The following is a 19,393-nucleotide window of genomic DNA, read 5'->3' on the forward strand; positions in this document are numbered from 1 at the left end:
AAATTTTAGATAGAAAATGATATCTAAACTATGTGTTAAATCCTAAAATGGAGTTTGCTTTATTTCTAAATTATATTCAATATTTTCATCTGTATTTCATGATATGCATGAAAGTATATTACTCATACATGCTAAATTTCATCTGATAGTTTCTTTTCAAACATAATTAACAATTTACTTATAATTATTAGTGTTTATTGGAAAGTAGAATCAGTGTACAATTTGAAAGACATGCCATTAATTCTGAAACCTTCCCTGAACTGATCATACAGTATGAAGTCTACTTGTTTGTCCATATTTCTTGCTGCTTAATTCTCTCATGGTGGGTGCTAATTGGTAGGAAAAAAATGGAAGAAGCCTAAGAGAGCAATATAATGAGTTAGAATGGTTATAAGATATCAAAATCTTCATATGAGCCTGTACATTTAGTAGTATAGTATTATTCATTTTAGGTCCTTGAGAGATTGTAGTAAATAAGATAAATGCAGTACTTGTTCTCATGGAACCTTATATTCTGTTAGAGGAGACATGCATTAAACATATAAACAAGATAATTTTAGAGAATGATAAATATAGTGAAGAAATAAAATAGGGTAATGCGATCTCAAATAGAGAATGATGGGGCAGCTACCTGGAAATGTGATATAATTTGGGGGAGGGGAGCCATGAAGGAAATGTCTCTCTGAAGAGGTGGTATTTGAAGTGAGATCTGCATGATGTGTGAGGAGCATTCAGTCTGTGGATGATCTGGAAGACCCTTGTAGCCTAGAGAACAGGAGGTGCAGAATAAGCTTGGTGTGTTGTAGGAATAGGGCCAGTGTGGCTGGAGCTCAGCAAGCCAGTGAAAGAGAAATGAGGGATGAATGAGGTCAGAGAGGTGGGGTGGGCTACCCCTGGGTTGATCTTTATAAAGGCCATGTTAAAGAGTTTAGATTTTTTTCTAAGTGTGGTGGGAAAACAGTGGAAAAATATTGCAGCGACCTTCATTCTTGACGCAAGAGTTAATTTACAGCCCAGTATATAATTTTATTCTTTTTTTTATTTTTACTTTTGGCTGCGTTGGGTCTTCGTTGCTGCGTGTGGGCTTTCTCTAGTGCGGCGAGCGGGGGCTACTCTTTCTTGCAGCGTGAAGGCTTCTCATTGTGGTAGCTTCTCATGTTGCGGAGCATGGGCTCTAGGCGTGCAGGCTTTAGTAGTTGCAGCACTCAGGCTCAGTAGTTGCAGCGTGTGGGCTCTGGAGCACAGGCTCAGTAGTTGCGGCGCATGGGCTTGGTCGATCTGTGGCATGTGGGATCTTCTCGGACCAGGGATCGAACCCGTGTCCCCTGCATTGGCAGACGGATTCTTAAGCACTGCGCCACCAGAGAAGTCCTATAATTTTATTGTTTAACAGCTTCTGAGTGTGAATAAATATTTCTAGGGTTTTCTATGAATGGTTTTAACTTTATAAAGAATAGAAGGGAAAGTAACTTCTTCCTTGAAATTTAACTATCTAAAAATAAGACAAAAACCCATTATCTGTAAAACTTGGAATTTGTAGTACAGTTATAGCAGTGGCAGAGATTCTTGCCCAGTGATTAGAGCCGCAGGTACAATGGAGACGATGATATTTAGTCCTTCAAATAAAGATAAGCATGCGTTTGTTCATTGATCTATTCCTTATACATTCTACAGGCCCTGTAAGCACCCATGATCCAGAGCCTGTGGGGAAGGTATAAACCTGGGCTTAATTAGGTAAAGGGAGATAATCTCGGAAATAGTTATAGTTTAGGCCTCAGAGTGAGAGACTGGGTGCACATTTTCCCCTAGTTGCTTCTGCAGGGACCTTTTTATTTAACATTATGAGAAAGTTTATATTTTGGTTCCAGGTAAATATGGGTAAATCTTAATTAGCATATAAAGTCTATACCTGAGAATCTTTGTTTCTTGCTAATATAGAATTACAGGCCAACATTTCTTTCTAAAAAACAAATAAAAAATAAGCTCTGAAGTAAGTCAGAAAGAGAAAAACATATACCATATGCTAACACATATATATGGAATCAAAAAAAAAAATGGTTCTGAAGAACCTAGGGGCAGGACAGGAATAAAGATGCAGACATAGAGAATGGACTTGAGGACATGGGGAGGGGGAAGGTAAACTGGGACGAAGTGAGAGAGTGGCATGGACATATATACACTACTAAATGTAAAATAGATAGCTAGTGGGAAGCAGCCACATAGCACAGGGAGATCAGCTCGGTGCTTTGTGACCACCTAGAGGGGTGGGATAGGGAGGAAGGGAGGGAGACACAAGAGGGAGGAGATATGGGGATACATGTATATGTATAGCTGATTCACTTTGTTATAAAGCAGAAACTAAAACACCCTTATAAAGCAATTATACTCCAATAAAGATGTTAAAAAAAAAAAAAGCTCAACCCTAAAGAGGCCAAAGGAGAAAGAATTTCTGATACTGTCACTTTCTCCCTAAGGCCTACAGAACTTATATGAGGGAATTTGTGAGTTAAATAATTAATTCCCTCCTCCCGCCACCCCCTTTTTTTGGAAAGGGAAAAAAAATATGTATGCTTATGTAGATAAGGTAGATGTAATTCCCATTTAACATATTTTAAGCCTTCTAATCAGCTCATGTTATGAGTCAATAAAGGAAGTAGGTAGAAAAATCTCCCAGGGGTGGGGTGGGAGAGGTTCTATATGATTCATTCACAGTTTCAATGTTAAAAACACTTGTATAATCATGAGGCAGAAAAACTTTAAGAGCACAGAGTCTGGAGCCAGACAGCTTAGGTTGAAATTCTGACTTTCTCATTTGTTTGTTTGACCTTGAGTAAGTTACTTAAAAAAAAAAAAAAAAAAAAAAAAAAAAATCGCCTGGTGCCTCAGTTTCCCCAAATGTAAAATGGGGAATTATACCTGTTTTGTAGGATTGTGTAGATTAAATAGGTTAATAGATGTAGTGAGTTTAGAATAATGTTGGCATAGAGTAAGTGCTCTATAAATGTTAACTACTGTTATCCCTTCATTGTTTGGAAGAAGAAGAAAATATACTCTAAGCTAAGCTAGTTATCGAGTTACCTCTAGGATAAATTCACGTTAATGAATTCATATCCTGTCAAACCAGAATATTTAAAAAGGTTGTCGTGAAGAGCAGTTCTTTGCTTCCTTTTAAGTCACGGTAGTGAAGAAGTTGGCGAAGGTTTTAGAATTATCTGCACTAGGGTCTTTTTTTAAAAAATAAATTTATTTATTTATTTATTTATGTCTGCGTTGGGTCTTCGTTGCTGCGTGCGGGCTTTCTCTAGTTGCGGAGAGCGGGGGCTACTCTTCGTTGCGGTGTGCGGGCTTCTCATTGCGGTGGCTTCTCTTGTTGCAGAGCACGGGCTCTAGGCGTGCGGGCTCAGTAGTTGTAGCTCACGGGCTCTAGAGCGCAGGCCCAGTAGCTGTGGCGCATGGGCTTAGTTGCTCCACAGCATGTGGCATCTTCCCGGAGCAGGGATTGAACCCGTGTCCCCTGCATTGGCAGGCGGATTCTTAACCACTGCGCCACCAGGGAAGTCGTGCACTAGGGTCTTGAGGATGGCAGTTGCTGGATTGGCAATTTATCTCTCCTTCAAAAAGAAAACTTTCCCCAGTTTGCTTTGCTGAATAGAACCTAAGTAGATTTTAGGCTTCCTGATGACTGGGAATCTGCCATATACCCTGATCACCTCTAGCTTTAGCTTCCTGTAAAGCAGTTGCTTGACTACCTTAAGCCAGTTGAAACAAGTCTTTTAAGTCTTTTATGTGTCTCTCTTTGGATGTGCAAGAGGCTATTGTGACCATATTTGAGACTTCTTAAACGTCTGTGCAATGGTCAGGGGATAAGCTGGTGGCTTTGATTGCTACTTTTTCCCTAACCAAACCTCCTAGTACATATTCTCCTGTCTGGTTCTTACTTGATTTGGAAGTGTGCTTATTCACAGAATATACAGACTAAACATTTATTTCCACCATTTAGTATTTCTTACAAAGAGTTCATAGAATGAGTCTAGAAATGAATATTCATATAAGTTTAGGGTTACTGATTAATAATGAGACCTTTGGGGACTTCCCTGGTGGTCCAGTAGTTAAGGCTCTGCTTCCGCTACAGGGGGCGCGGGTTTGATGCATGCTGTGCAGTGTGGCCAAAAAAAAAAAAAAAAAAAAAAAAAAATCAGACCTTCGTTGCTTATCTTCATCCTCAAGATAGGTTGGATTCTAAGATGTGCTTAATGTGATCTCTTCCTCCATATACTTATTATGGCCTTTATTATTACTGCCCTACAACTTGAGCCTGTGTGAAATGGTAACAGAGTTTAGGAGGATCAAAATATTAAAGGAGTACAGATAGCTAGGCAGCAGTATCATTTTTAGCTCCAGTGGTAATTGTGGGTAGTGCAGTCAGGTTGATTTTGTCTTGCCATCTCTTTGCTCATCAGTTCTTTAAATAACTCTAATGTTTGATTATTCAGAGTATTTTAAGATGATAATTCCCTCTTAGATTTTCACCATCACAAAATAAATTGAACAAACCAGCATTTGTTAGGTTACGCCCAGGAACCTGGCCATCGTAGTTCTTTGGATGATGAAGAAAACAACCAAAACCTGCCTGGCAAGAAAAGCATCAAAATACCTTAAACAGAACTTAGATGAAATCACAGATTATCTAAGTTCATTTCTTATCTATGTGTTATTCTATGACTTTGTGTGTCAGAACTCAGGGCCGTGAGTAAATAAGGATTTTAAGATATTATTATCCATGGTATGGGACTCTTGAAATGCAGAATTGTTTTATGGTTGGCAAGTTATCGACATTTTACTTAATTTTCCAATTAGCCTCTTCAATCTATTTCTTCTATAAAATGAGCTCTAAGATCTCTTGCAGTAATTTCATGTAATTTCTCTTATGCTGTAAATTTCTAGCATGCAGTTTAAAATGTCTAGATCAATCACCTTGCCCTAAAGTAAGTCCCATGACATGACCGCTTGCTGCCCAAATACTTTCCAGCCCTGACCTGTGGGCCCAAGTATTTGTCAACAGTATGCTGCTCAGACTTGGTTCCATTTTCAGAGGGGGATTCTTCTTTCTTTAAAAGATTCATTAGTTTACTTTTTATCCCTTTAAAAGGTACTGATTTTTGTTTTAACAAGTTAGAAGAATGAGCATCTCAGTTTTGCACGAGGAGCAGTTAGGCTTTAGGCGTGATCATCTGTTACTGCCTTATTCTTAATAGGAAGCCTTGGCACACGGTGCAGCTCTGATCGATGCTGCACAATGCATCACAGCAACAACGCTACATCCATTCAGCACTCATAGTGTGCCCGGCACTTTATGCAAAGGATTAAAAGAACTAAACACGCCGACTTCCTAGAGTTGTTTTACTCTCTTATTATGGATGAGGATATTGAAGTTTAAAGAGAGGAATAACTGCCCAAGATTATGTAGTCATAGGTAAAGCCAACATTCAACAAATATTTATTGAGTACCTACTGTATTCTGGGCATACAGTGGTCAGTAGGCTCTTAACTGTTAGTCGTACTAGCTCTCAAATATAAAGCATACTGTCAAAATAGCACTCGTGTAATGGGGGGAATAATTATACCTATTTCACAGGGTTATTGTAAGGGTGCAAGGACAATGCATAAAAATGCTTGATTCAGTAACATAGAAATAGAAGGATACATAGTTGAGACTATCACTATATTAGCATTATAAACTACATATGTAATTCCTGCCAGACTTGGTAGATAATTAAAAAAATAGAACAATGAAAATATGAATCGGAAGTATCTCGGGAATTGAGTTCCAAATTTAAAAGCTTTAATTTTACCAATAAAGTGGCTAAGAATAATAAGGCTTTTTAGGGGGAGAATTTTCTGATTCCATAGGCAGGTACTAGGTGTGAGCCAAGCTGTACATAAGTTTAGATTACAAGCTACAGTTCTTCTTAGCATGATGATAATGTTAATATTGAATAAGAATCTCTTTAATAGGTTAAACTCTAATTTGCAGCATTGTCCTCTCCTTCTTTTAAAGTCAAATTTATTGAAGTTTAGTTGACATGTAGTAAAATTCATCCTTACATTTCCATGATTTTGAGAAATTCATATCATTATGCAGTTACCACCACAGTCAAGATATAGAACATTGCTGTCACCCCCCAAAAGTTCCTTGTGCCCTTTGAGATAACGCCTTCCCACCGATCTGTTTTCTGTTCCTATAGTTTTACTTTTTCTTGAAATGTCCTGCAAATGGAATTGCCGTTCTTCTTTCTGATCCATTAGGTTGTTTAGATATATTTGCTGCAATAGCAGGTAAGGTAACTGTGACCCCCTATGCTGACACAGCTTTCTTACAAATTAAGAATTGCATTAAGAAGCAATTAAGTCAAAAAATGAACACAACCTGTTGGAAAATTGTAAATAAGTTTGTCAAAGGATTAGTAAATATTATTCAATTTACACAACATATTTAAAAAGAACCAATGCATGTGAATGGATTTCACACTTTAGATGGGAAACTAATAAAATCAGTTTTCAACCTCTCCTTGGACCCCAGTTGTACAAAATTAGATGAATCATAATCCTTGATTCATGACACAAATAATTTGCCCAGTAACGGCTGTTGTTTGTTTATTTTTAATAATGTGATAAACACACATGAGAGCATCGTTCAGCATGAGAACTAGAGCTTTTTTTTTTTTTTTTTTTTTTTTGGCTGCGCCTCTCGGTTTGCAGGAGGGATCTTAGTTTCCTAACCAGGGATTGAACTCTGGCCCAGGCAGTGAAAGAGCTGAGTCCTAACTACTGGACCACCAGGGAACTCCCGAGAACTAGAACCTTGACAAGAATTTATATCCCATTTAGCCATGCATGCCTTAATATAATTTATTTTAAAATCTTTAATAGATTTTGGTTGTGTATATTTCTGATTAATTAGTAGGAGTTCTTTTTGCCTCCTGTTTTGGAGGGAGGGGAATTACTTTTCCTAGTGTCTTGTCTTTTGGTTTTGTTTTTGGTTTGCATTGTTAGGAATTTTTTTTAAAAAATTGGTGTAGTCAAGTTTAGTCATTCTTTTGTTTTTTTGCTTTCCGTGTATTAAGTAATTTTTCCTTAACTATAAGTTCATGAAGATATTCTATATTTCCTTCTAATTTTGAAAAAAAATTGTATATTTGGGTCTTTAGTACACCTGTAATTTATTTTGTGAATGGTGAGAGATGGTGATTTAATTTTTGTCTTGTATGGATAATCACTTGTCTCAGCATCATTTAATAGTCTTTTTTCCCCATTGGTGTTAACACTGCCTCTTCCTGCATTAAGTTTCCAATATGCATGGGTCTTTTTCTGGCCTCTATATTCTGTTCCATTGGTATATTTGGTTATGTCTACACCATTACTTATTGTCTAATTACCATAGACTAGACTAGGTAGGGCAGTTCTTCTCCAGAGGGTTTTGGCTCACTTTTGCCCTTTGTTCTTGTACATCGCCCCCCCCCCCCGCCCTTTTTTTTCTTAACTATCTTTGTCAAGGTTTTCGTAAAACCGTCGTGGGATTTTTGACTGGACATATATTGAATTTCTTAGATGAATTTGTTGAGCGTTGACATCTGTAAGATACTGAGCTTTCCTATCCAAGACTGCCAGGGAATTCCCAAGATTTCTTTAATTTCTTTCAATACGTTTATTTATTTTCTCCGTAGAGGTCTTTATTAGATTGAGTCTTAGGTGTCTTCACGTGGCTTGCGGGATTTTTTTTCCCTGACCAGGGATTGAACCCAGGCCACGGCAGTGAAAGCGCTGAGTCCTCACCACTGCAGTTCCCTAACTGCCGGGGAATTCCCAAGTCTTAGGAGTCTTATATTTTTGTGGTTATTGTAAACGATATCCTTTTTAAAAATTACATTTTCTGTCTGTTGCGGGTACATAGAGAAACAGTTGATTTTTATATATGGTAAGTCCCCTACATACGAACGAGTTCCATTCCGAGCGCGCGTTTGTAAGTCCAGTTTGTCCGTTAGTCCAGCAAAGTTAGCCTAGGACCTCAGCTAACACAATCGGCTGTATAGTACTGTCCTGTAATAGGTTTATAATACTTTTCATATAAATAATACATAAAAAACAAACACAAAAAATGAAACATTTTTTAATCTTACAGTACAGTCCCCTGAAAAGTACAGTCGTCCAGTACAACAGCTGGCATCCAGGGGCTGGCGTGGAGTGAAAAGGCCAGGAGAGTTCCTGACTGGAGGAGGGAGAGGAGGTGGGAGATGGTAGAGCTGAATCAGGATTGTCCACAATAGGAGACGGAGGGCAAGCTGCAATTTCACTCAACGCCTGATGCTGATGGCCCAGGTTCTGGTTCCTTGCTAGATTCAGTTCTGTCTACCCTCTTGAAAAAATGATCCAGTGATGTCTGGGTGGTAGCCCTTTTTATCTCGTCATAGATGACATGGTAGCACTGGATTGCATTCTGAACGGCTGCTGCAACCTTTGCGTACCGTTCTACATTTGGGTCCTGGGCTTGAAATAAAGATACCGTACTGCTGTACTCTGTACAGTAAAGTACACAAAAGCACAACCACTTGTAGAAGATGCACGCATGTGACAGTGTACGCCAGACGTGTGAACTAACTTATGTGATTGGACATGTGAACACACTTTCTCATCTTTGAAAGTTCACAGCTTGAAGTTTCGTATGTAGAGGACTTACTGCATTCATCTGTATCCACACATCTTGCAAACCCTCTTCTTCTAATATCTGAAGGTTCTTTTGGGCTTTCTATGTAGAGAGTCTTATCATCTACAAACAATGGTAGTTTCATTTCTTCCTTTACATTTCTTTTTTCTTTTTAAATTTTACTTAATTTTTGGCTGCGTTGCGTCTTCGTTGCTGTGCGCGGGCTTCCTCTAGTTGCGGTGAGCAGGGGCTGCTCTTCGTTGCGGTGCGCGGGCTTCTCACTGCGGTGGCTTCTCTTGTTGCGGAGCACAGGCTCCAGGCGCGTGGGCTTCAGTAGTTGCAGCACGTGGGCTCAGTAGTTGTGGCATGTGAGCCCTAGAGAGCGTGGGCTTCAGTAGTTGCAGAGCGTGGGCTCAGTAGTTGTGGCTCGTGGGCTCTAGAGCACAGGCTCAGTAGTTGTGGTGCACGGGCTTAGTTGCTCTGCGGCATGTGGGAATCTTCCCGGACCGGAGATCGAACCCCTGTCCCCTGCATTGGCAGGCGGATTCTTAAGCACTGCGCTGCCAGGGAAGTCCCTCTTCCTTTCCATTTCTTATGCCTTTTAATTTTTCCTTATCAAACTCTGCTGGTCAGGATTGCCAGTGTGGCTTTGAATTGAAGTGGCAATTGTAGGTATATTTGTTCTGTTCCCAGTATTGGGGAAGAGTTTTAAATATTTTGCCATCGAGTCTTGGCTGCTTTTTCCTTTCTTTTTTTTTTTTGCGGTACGCGGGCCTCTCACTGTTGTGGCCTCTCCCGTTGCGGAGCACAGGCTCCGGATGCGCAGGCTCAGCGGCCATGGCTCACGGGCCCAGCCGCTCCGCGGCACGTGGGATCTTCCCGGACCGGGGCACGAACCCGTGTCCCCTGCATCGGCAGGCGGACTCTCAACCACTGCGCCACCAGGGAAGCCCCAGCAGCATGATTTTATAATAGGCAAAAAGTGGAAACAACTTTGCACCAACTGATGGGTGGATACATAAAATGTGATATATCTGTGCAATGGAATATTATTCAGCAATAAAAGAATTGAAATACTAATACATGTTACACATAGATGAACACTGAAAACGTACTAAGTGAAAGACACCAGTCACAAAAGTCCACATATTTAAAATTCCGTTTATATGAAATGGCCAGAACAAGCAGATCTCTAGAGGTAGGAAGTAGGTTAGCATCGCCAAGGACGTGAGGGTGGGGGAGGGTGGGGAGTGACTGCTGATGCACGTGAGGGTTTTTTTGGGGCTGGCGTGCTGAGAATGTGCTAAAATTAGATTGTGGTGATGATGGCACTTCATTCATATACTAAAAACCTTTAAGTTATATGCTTTAAGTTGGTGAACTGTGTGATATGTGAATTATATCTCAATAAAGCTGTTTTAAAAGGTAAGTACATATGTAGTTTTGTTAGATATTGCCAAATTCTCCTCCCAAAGTGTTGTGTCACCTTGCTTCCCACCAGCAGTGTATAAATGTACACAGTTTTACCAACAGAATATAATGTTATATACATTTTAATTTTCACCAATCTGATAGATGAGAGAAATGGTATTTCAATTTTTAAAAACTTGCCTTTCTCTATGAGTGAATTTGAACATCTTTTCTTATGTTTAAGGGCTATTTTTGTATCTGGTTTTGTGAATTGTGTGTTTGTGTTTTTCACATTTTCGTATTTTTTTATACCACAGTTGTTTTTTATACCACAGTTTTTCATATTTTTCTCTTGTGTTCTTTTTTGGTCCTTTATTCTCTATTTTAAGCATTCCTTATGTATTAGTGATAGTAGCCTTTTGTAATATAGTAGCATATTTCTAGTATCATAGATTGAGTTTTCCTTGTTTTTGTACTTTATGTGAATAAAGTCATACACGTAAACTGTTTTTGATGAGAGTGTGGTCTGTGTTCTAAGCAACTGAGTTATAGTCTGAGCTGCATTTACTTCTGACTCATACTTAGGTTTGCTATCATTTCTCACAGTTTTTTCCAGTCCTGACAGTTCACTTAGTATTCATGATTCAGAATTGTTTCTCTTATTGTTATGCCAGTTTCCACCCCTTCTTCTAACCCCAGACCAAGTGGTGGCTCCTTTCTGAAGTCTTTTCTAGAATCTCCCCATCCCCTCTCCCCCCACCCCTGCCCCCCCCCCCCCAGGGCCGACTGGGTGTTCCCTTTTTTAATGTTTCCACTGTACTTTGTAGTTTCCTTTATGGCGTTTACATTATGGTAATTGCTTCGAGTGCCTCTCCTTACTAGACTCTAAGCTGTTTGCAGGCTGAGTCCTAACTTTGTTTTTGTGTTCTTGGCATAGTGCTGTATTTGGTATACAGTTAAGTGCTTAATAAATATTATTGAAAGAACTGGCATAGTAAGAGGGAGGAAAGAGGTGATGTTATTATATGGGAAAAGTTGTCCATGAGGGGCAGGTAGAATCTGAATAATCAAAGAAGAGGGCATTCCTGATGAGAGAAGGGAACCAGCAAAGGGATAGGGATGGGAAGGAGCATTGGTCTGCGTAGTGAACAGTGAAGACATTTGTCTGATTGGAACATGTTTGTTTATCCTCGTATTCATCACATCTTTACTGTTTATCTGCTATATGGAAGGCAGTGGTTTAGGTGGTATCAACCACAGATTTTTAAAACCTGGATACACAGATGTTTAAAACTTGGTGCTTTGAGAAAGTGGTAAGAAGGTAAGAATATTAAGAAGGTAAAGTGAAGCAGGATTTTAGGGAGCACCAAAGAAAGGCATAGGTGTTGGGCTTGCTGTGGTTGATGGGAGGGGCCACCTGGAAGCTGTTATTTCCCCGATGTTTTTGTGAGGGAAGTATATAATGTGGATTGGGGGAAGAGAATTACAGAAAATGATATTGAGCCGTTCAGTGATGAGGTTGCTTTAGAGCTGAGACCTGTAAGACAGCTAGGAATTGGCCAAATGGGCAAACAGGGGAAGGGTGTCAAGACAAGAGAGAGAAGAATGTAGAGAACTGTAGACGGCTGTGGTGCAAACAACCAAGATGGAGGGAGTAAAGGAAAATGAGGCTGGGCCAGTGAGCATGGATTAGATTTGTGACTTCCATACCGGAGCATATCAGAATGAACATTTCATAACTTCTGAAAAAGAGACCTAGACCCCTTGCTCGTTTCTACTAAATCAGTATGCTTGCAAAGAGGTTGAAATTTCATCTCGCAGGTGATGATGAACTGCTGAAGAATTTTGAGAGGGGCCTCATATTATCCCATCTTGGATCACCCTGACAGTGCAGTTAGATGGACTGGAAGGGAGGGAAGATTAAAGGCCAGGAGGCAAAATCTGAGGCTCTTACAACTATAGAAAAATGAGAATAAGGGCCTCAACTGAGGCAGAGGATATGAGATTACTGAGCAGGAGTCACGAGTGAGAGGGGATGATGGTGTTGATGGGGAAGGAGCCACAGACGACTGCAGCCTCTGCTGCTTTAGGCAACTTGTGTAGGTGGCAGGGCAGCTTATGGGGCTAATTCAGCACAGCAGGCGAGCTCATACCTTGGGGGAGGTAGCAGAGAAGCAGTTGAGTTTGGGACATGTTGGACTTGTTTCACACCGTCATTCATCCCATTTCATGGCTAGTCCAGGCACGCTGACTGATTCCTCTGGATTCATTCTTGACTCTTCTCTTTCATTCACACCCCGCGTCCAGTTTGCTATCAAACTTCGTCCATTTTACCTACAAAAATTTCTAAAAGTTGACCACTGTTCGCTCTCTCCAGAACCCACCACTCAGTCCTAGCCAGTGTCATTTCTCACCTAGTTATTCTAGTAGCTTCCAAATTGATCTCCCTGCTTCTGGCCTTGTCCCCTTGTCTGTTCTCAACCCAGCAGCTGAATGACCGTTAGAATAATCAGGTCATCTCTCTGCACAAAGCCCTCCTTCTCCCGGGGTCAAGGTCAGAGTCGTCATCGAGGGCTTACGTGACCCCTTTCTGTACCCCTTGGTCATCGCATCTGTTCTTCCTTCCTCTTGCTCACTTCACTCCAGCCGTATTGGCCTCCTTGCTGATCTTTGAACTTTCAGGCTTATTCCCTCTTGAAGATCTTGAATGTTCTCTTTCCTTTCACGAGGGAGCTCTCCCCATGGCCCCCGTCACTGGCACAGCTCCTTCCTACTTCCGAGTTTTCACTCATATGTCACTTTTTCAGTGAATTCTTCTCTGATTACCCAGTTTGAAATTGCAGCCCTCTTCCTTGCCGAATATTTTCTCCTTTTGGTTCATTTGCCTCCTTGGCCTTTATCACCGTCTACATGGGTGCTAAACATATTTTGCTATTTTCATCTCTCCCCACTGGGATTCAAGATACATAAGAACAAGGACTTCTGCTTTTTTCGCCACTGTACCTCTAGCGACCGAAAACTACTCGTATATAAAAGGTGCTCAATTAGTGTTTGTTGAGTGACTGAATTAATTAATGGAGTCCTTGGGATATCCTGGAATAGATGCTTGCTATTTATTTATACCCTATTTAATTTCACAAGGAAGTACAGGCAAGAAAATATCTAGCAGACAAACTGGAGCCCATAAAATGGTTTAGACTGGAAGAGAGATTTGAGTGAAGCCGTGGCAGTGCGTGAAATGGTTTAGACAGAGTGAAGAATCAGAAGAGGACTGCGGATGGGATCCTGGAAACACCTACCAGGATTGACCAGAGAGTCGCACTGTCCTTAGTTATCCAAGCGGGAACCCTGCTCTGGGTTCCCTCATCTGGCCTTCCTGCAGCTAACCCCTGCTGATAGGATAGGTTGAGGATTTTGAGGGGCCAGTCCATCTGGTACCCATTTCTAGATCAAGCTAAGAGTATTTGAATCCCAGAATTCCCTGCCCATGTAACCCTTCACAGGTCTCTTCCCTGATTCTCTCCTCTGTTAACTATACCACATGTATGGGCTTCCCCTCGGCCTAAGGGATGGCCAAGTGGCAGCTGTTTGCAGGCATGTGGCCAGAGCTTAGACGTGTTGTCTGGGATGTCCACATGTGTGTATGTGAGGCTCCTTGTAGTCTGGAGGGGAGCCAAAGGTGGCATGAGAAAAAGGGGCAGGCTGCAGGGAGATGGGGGAGCACGGGCCTCCCATCCCCCCCCCCCGCCCCCCCTGCCGCCATAGATGTTAAGTCTGAGAATGCCAAATCAGAACTTAGCCTTGTAGGTTGTTATAAAAGTGTATATGTCAAGATAGGAGAGTAAAATAAAATTTACTAGCTTGTTAGTTTGGTCTATAACTTTAAAATACTTAGGCATGTGGTATATGGGCTTACATTTGTACTCTTCAAGCTCCTTGAAAACTAGGGGTGGGCCTGCAAGAGGGAATTGAAAAGGAATAGCTAGAGAGGGAGAAGATAAATTCAAGATAGAGTTTCAAGGAGGGAATGATCAACAGTGTCAAATGCTTCAGAGACATTAAGTCCTATGAAGACAGAAATGTCTCCATTGGATTTGATAACCAGAATTTAGTAAAAATTTCAGTTGGTGGTGATGGCTGCCAAACTTCCATAGAAGGAGTACCTGAGAAATCCGGAAGTGGAGACAGGGTATAAAAGGTTTTTTAGGTAGAACCTTCTCTGAGAAAGGAAGGAACTAGAGTGGTAGCTGGAGGGGTATGCAGGGTCATGGAGGAGTCATGTTTAAGATGAGAGAGTCTTGGGGCTTCCCTGGTGGTCCGGTGGTTAAGACTCCAGTTTCCACTGCAGGGGGCACGGGTTCCATCCCTGGTCCGGGAATTAGGATCCCTCATGCTGCACGCAGCACGGCCAAGAAATTTAAAAAAAAAGAAAAAAAAGTTGAGAGAGTCTTATAAATGTTTAGATGTTGAGGGAAAGAACCCAATGTTCAGAAAGAGAAGGTTAAGGAAAAAGAGGGAATAATTGGTGGAACAAGACCTAAGATCCAGTGCACAGATGAGCTTCAGAAAGGAGGAGGGCCACTTGAGGAGGCTCGGGGTGTTAGATTTGTATGGGTGCAAAGTTTGGAGGGTGAGACAGCAAGAAAGTGAATAGCAGGAAAGTTATCAGCAATAATATATCATTAGCGTCGTTCAATAGTAGTTTTCTGGGTTAGTCATTGTTTTCTAAACTTTGACATTTTTTAGGTCTTTAAAATTAATTAACTAACGTATTTGTTTTTTATTGAAGTCTAGTTGATTGGGTTAGTCTTCTTAAACTTGATTTTATACTCCTGGGGATCTGGGGTTATACCTGCAGCCATGTGTTCAAATCCTGTTGGTTGATTGAAATATAGCCCATGATGTGGGGTATAGGCTATGTATGTTGGAATCTGTCGTTACTCAATACTTGGTATCTAGTGTTGACTTAAAATTTTAAGTTTGGTAAAAACTTTTGATTCCTCAATAACCCAGGAGTAATTTCTTTATTATGTTCGTTATAAAATGTGTACCATCAGGCTTTGGGGATGGTTTGTTGCAGTAAGTACCTGCTGTCAGAATCACACCTATTTTGGGCAAAATATTTTTTAACAGAATTATATTAATACTGTCTTTTTCCCCCCACTAGTAGTTCCAGAGAACTGCTGGTTTATATTTTAACTCTTGCCAAGTTGTGAAAATAGTGAAGGATGCTTAGACTACGTAACATTCAAATTGTAAGTAAAAGTTATTTCTGCTATTACTCTCTATATGGTTAGAAAACAGAAATTGAAAATAGTTGTTACCTTGTATGATAATAGTAAGCTTTAGTGTGATGGGATTGTGGATTTTTCTTAATTTTTATTCTTAAGATACAAATACTTTCCCATTTTCTGTTGATAAGATCAAAAAGGAGACTAATAGTACTGAATGGGTCTTAAGTAGTGAGGTGAAATTTCTGCTTTTTTTTCAGGTATTTCTTTTTATTGTATAAGTTTATGGAAATTCTTTAATATTTTATTTCCATATCTGTATGGTACCAGTGTTCAAATTTAATATAGGCCACATATTAATGGAATGGTTAATTAGAAACGGTTATTCTTTTCTCTCTAAATATGCTTAATTTTTCTGCATTCTTAAATTTTTGTGGGAAAAAAATCCTGTCAGAAAGAAATCTCTGTAATTTCTCTATGAAATATTTAACATACACAAAATCAAATAAAATGTAACTTTTTAGAATTATTAGGATAATCTAATGCATAAATCTAGGTGATATACATACTGATATTCATCTCTAGTAGGGGAAAAAAGCTTTAATTATGTTTTCTTGAAACCCTTTGCTATACTGCATTTTGAACCAATAGCAAAGAAATTATTGAGGAAAGAATGATAAAGTATATTAAAGTCATTCCAAGTCATTTCACGACCTTATTTTCAAACTACTTTGTCTGAAAGTATAAGTTACTCAAATTAATCTATTTTATAGACCTTGTATGAGTATTCAAAATGTGAACACAAAATGAGATTGCTACCATAGCAAAAAAAAGATAATTCTAATTAATTATTCATATAAACAAACCAAATGAGCCAAAGACGAATGAAACATTTACAAACCAGGGACTTCCCTGGTGGTCCAGTGGTTCAGACTCCGTGCTTTTGAACGGCGGGGCGGGGCGGGGCGGGGCGGGGTGGGGGGGGGCACGGATTCGATCCCTCGTCGGGGAACTAAGATCCTACATGCTGCGCGGTGTGCGGCACGGTCAAAAAAAAGAAATATTTACAAGCCAATAAATCTTTTAATTTGTTAAATAGATGAATAATTTTGGAAGTTGTCTCGGTCCAGCACGTTTTATGTTTTCAGTGCATAAATTTTTTTTTTTAATTTCAGGAATTTTTACCAAAATATTTCAGGAATAATAGTACATCTTCATAAGGGGAGAAAGTTATAACATTTTATCTCTTAGAATGTAAATGTCATCAGGTCACCAATGTGCAATAGCTTGGTAAGAACTTACTTCAGATTGTTCACGAATTTGACAACTCTGAGCAGAATGTTCATTACTGCCCTCTTTTGACACAGGGCTGTATAAGCCTATCTCCTTTCAGTTTACAAAAATGTTAAACGTTGGATGCAAAATAGGTTGTGCTTTATATGCATTTTGTATATTTTTAATAATTTTTCAATCCTTCCTCTTTTTAGGCTCTCTGGTTATTCATCTTCAGAAGACTGGATTTCTGGATATCTACTCCACTCCTTCTCTGTGGACTTTTAAAACATGACAGTGCAAACCTGTAACACTGGCAATCATCCATGAACCTTTAATTACGTCGACTGATTGCGTTTGAAGCTTCCTCAGGGAATAAACAATGACATCAGCAGTAGTTGACAGTGGAGGTTCTGTTTTGGAGCTTTCCAGCAGTGGAGTAGAAAATCAAGAGGTTAGGCATCCAATGTATTACATTTCTGTTTTGTTCATAGAAATCAATGCATGAACTGATTTTGAATTTAATGGGGAACAGGTATTTGAGAGGAGAAATGTACAATGCATGAGACTCTGTATGTATGTCATGTGTCCTCATGTAATTAGGCAATAGAAGGTTGAGGAAGGGACTGCTGGGCCTGAGTTGTTGGAACATTGCATATATTGGAATGAACTGGGAGGAAAAAATTGAAAGAAAGAACACTGTAGTACTAGTCGAGAGATTTAAATTCCTAACAGAATCCATTGTTTTGGATTTGAGAGTGTATAGGCATATACTGTACCTAAACACCTAAGTTACATTCATCTTAATTTAGAATTTTGTATCTCCTTTAGCTGTTACCTTTGTCTTTTGGTTATTACATCTAATTCAGTAATTAGTAATTACATCTAATGGGAGTCCATCATATTTTAATCATGTTATTTATACTTAAGAATTTAGATAATTGGTAAATCAGAAAGGAAGTTCAGTATTTGAAATTTTATACTTGAAGAATTTTGCAGCTTTCGCATATGTGGTTATTTTTTTTGTTATAGATAACATTAAAGAATAAGAGATGGGAGTAGAAAAGTAACAGTACCAGAAATATATGGACTTCCAGGGCCTGGCTTCTGTTCCCACCATTCAATAAAGACTGACTATTGGGAAGTATCTAAATTAAAATGGAATAATGCTGTCACAATAATGGACAAATATTTGGTCAGAGATAAGATGAGAAAATGGAGAGTTTACTGTATTTAAAAAATCTGTTTTTTCTGTATTCTGTGAAAGATACTGCTCTTACTGGTACTTAGTACCATGACTGAGAAACTTAAGTTAGGATGTCAGGCTGTGTGTTCTGGAATCTGGATTTTTCTTCTAGCTTGCTTGGTGTCTGTGCAGTCTTCCAGGATAGCTATGGGCAAATTCAGTGGGTTTGTTTTCAGTGGACTGGGTAACTGAAATGTTCCTGTTGTATTTGAATCGAAAACTGGTTCAAAGTCTTTAGCCACAGCTAAAGAACATGTTTTATTCTCATAATCAATTTCTACTTCTTTCTTAAAGATTCACTTTCTGTATGATTACTTCCAGGTATGATTCTCCAAAGAAATGAGGGACTCGGGATTTCTGTCCCCTCCTATATCACCCAGACTAATTATTGCTTCTTCAAGTACTTTCTCTTTGCCCCATAGTTTTACTCCGTTGGTATTTAATTCTGTGGGGGGAGCTGCCAAGAACAGTAGGCAGAATATATTTACCATATGCTGACTGGGTACTGCTATTACGAGAAAAAGAGTACGAGCTTGTTTCTGGAAGACTCTATACTTTTCTTCATTTACATGGAACCCCAGGTGTTCAAGGCTTGAAGAACTGATTATTATGGAAGAAAGAATCTGATAAATGAAATAATTTTACCAGGGCATTATTGATGAATGATTTATGCAGTAGCCTTATAAGGTTGTCATAGGCATTTTAGGAAGTGTGGCACCAGAAAGGAGGAAACTATTCTTGGGGACTTTTTCTTCAAATTATCCCCAAGTAAGTGGGTGCCCACTTACTTTCGTTCATTTGTTCCTTCAACAAACATTAGTTGACCACTTACTGAATGTCAGTTACTTTTCTGGGCACTGGGGATAAAGTATTTTCAGAGTGGTTATGAAGAATAAATCAGGGCTAGAGAGAGATGGAAAGTTGGTAGCGGTATTTTAATTAGGTGGACAAGGAAGCCTTCTCTGAAGAGGTGGCATTTTAGTTTAGACCTAAACAGCATAAGGGATTGGGCTGTAGAAACACTTGGGGAAGAGAATTCCTGCAAGAAAGGAAAACCACTGGTATCTAAAACGTCTCCTGATTTTACGAAGTGAGTTTTGGGGATAGTGGTATTTGAAAGATAGAAGTTTGTCTTACAAGCAGCTATCCAGGAGTGTATGTATAATATATATCTAAACTGTGTATACTCTAAAGTGTAGGGCGGGGTGGAAAAATGGCCTGTCGGGATTTTATTACGATAGCTCCAGAATCTGAAGAAAAAAATAAATGTTTAAAAAGTGGCGGGCAACACATTTTAAATCAACTATACTCCATTAAAAAAAAATTTTTTTTTAATTAAAAGAGAAGTGGTGGGCGTTTGGAGAGTTGTGAGTGATTTTTAGGCTTTATTTTTTATAACTTTATTACTGTTTATAAAAGTAATACATTTTATTAAATTAGGATAATTCTATTTCTGACAAAGATACCAAAAGAAAGTAAACGATAATCTTACTAATGAGTATAGATACAAAAATCATAAATAAAATCATAATA

The 19,393-nt window shown here is 39.3% G+C and overlaps 1 protein-coding gene across 10 annotated transcripts in view; it reads left to right on the forward strand.

The window, feature by feature from the left end:
- Nucleotides 1-19,393, forward strand: part of ELF2 (E74 like ETS transcription factor 2) — a 99,748-nt gene that overhangs the window by 9,173 nt on the left and 71,182 nt on the right. For 9 of the 10 annotated variants that reach the window (XR_002642207.3, XM_089911494.1, XM_089911493.1 and 6 more), the window contains exons 2-3: nt 15,279-15,366; nt 16,830-17,068. Coding sequence is in view for 8 of the 10 variants with exons in the window: in XM_089911494.1 (XP_089767620.1) it covers nt 16,997-17,068 (72 nt within the window). In the remaining 2 variants the exon portion in view is untranslated. Of the gene's footprint in view, nt 1-10,881; nt 15,367-16,829; nt 17,069-19,393 lie in introns of those variants that run through there. The other variant, XM_089911492.1, reaches the window with a different exon arrangement.

This window comes from Delphinapterus leucas, chromosome 5 (assembly GCF_059928025.1).
Source record: "Delphinapterus leucas isolate spDelLeu-1000000601 "Yukka" chromosome 5, BTC_Dleu_Yukka2, whole genome shotgun sequence".
NCBI classification, from domain to species: Eukaryota; Metazoa; Chordata; class Mammalia; order Artiodactyla; family Monodontidae; genus Delphinapterus; species Delphinapterus leucas.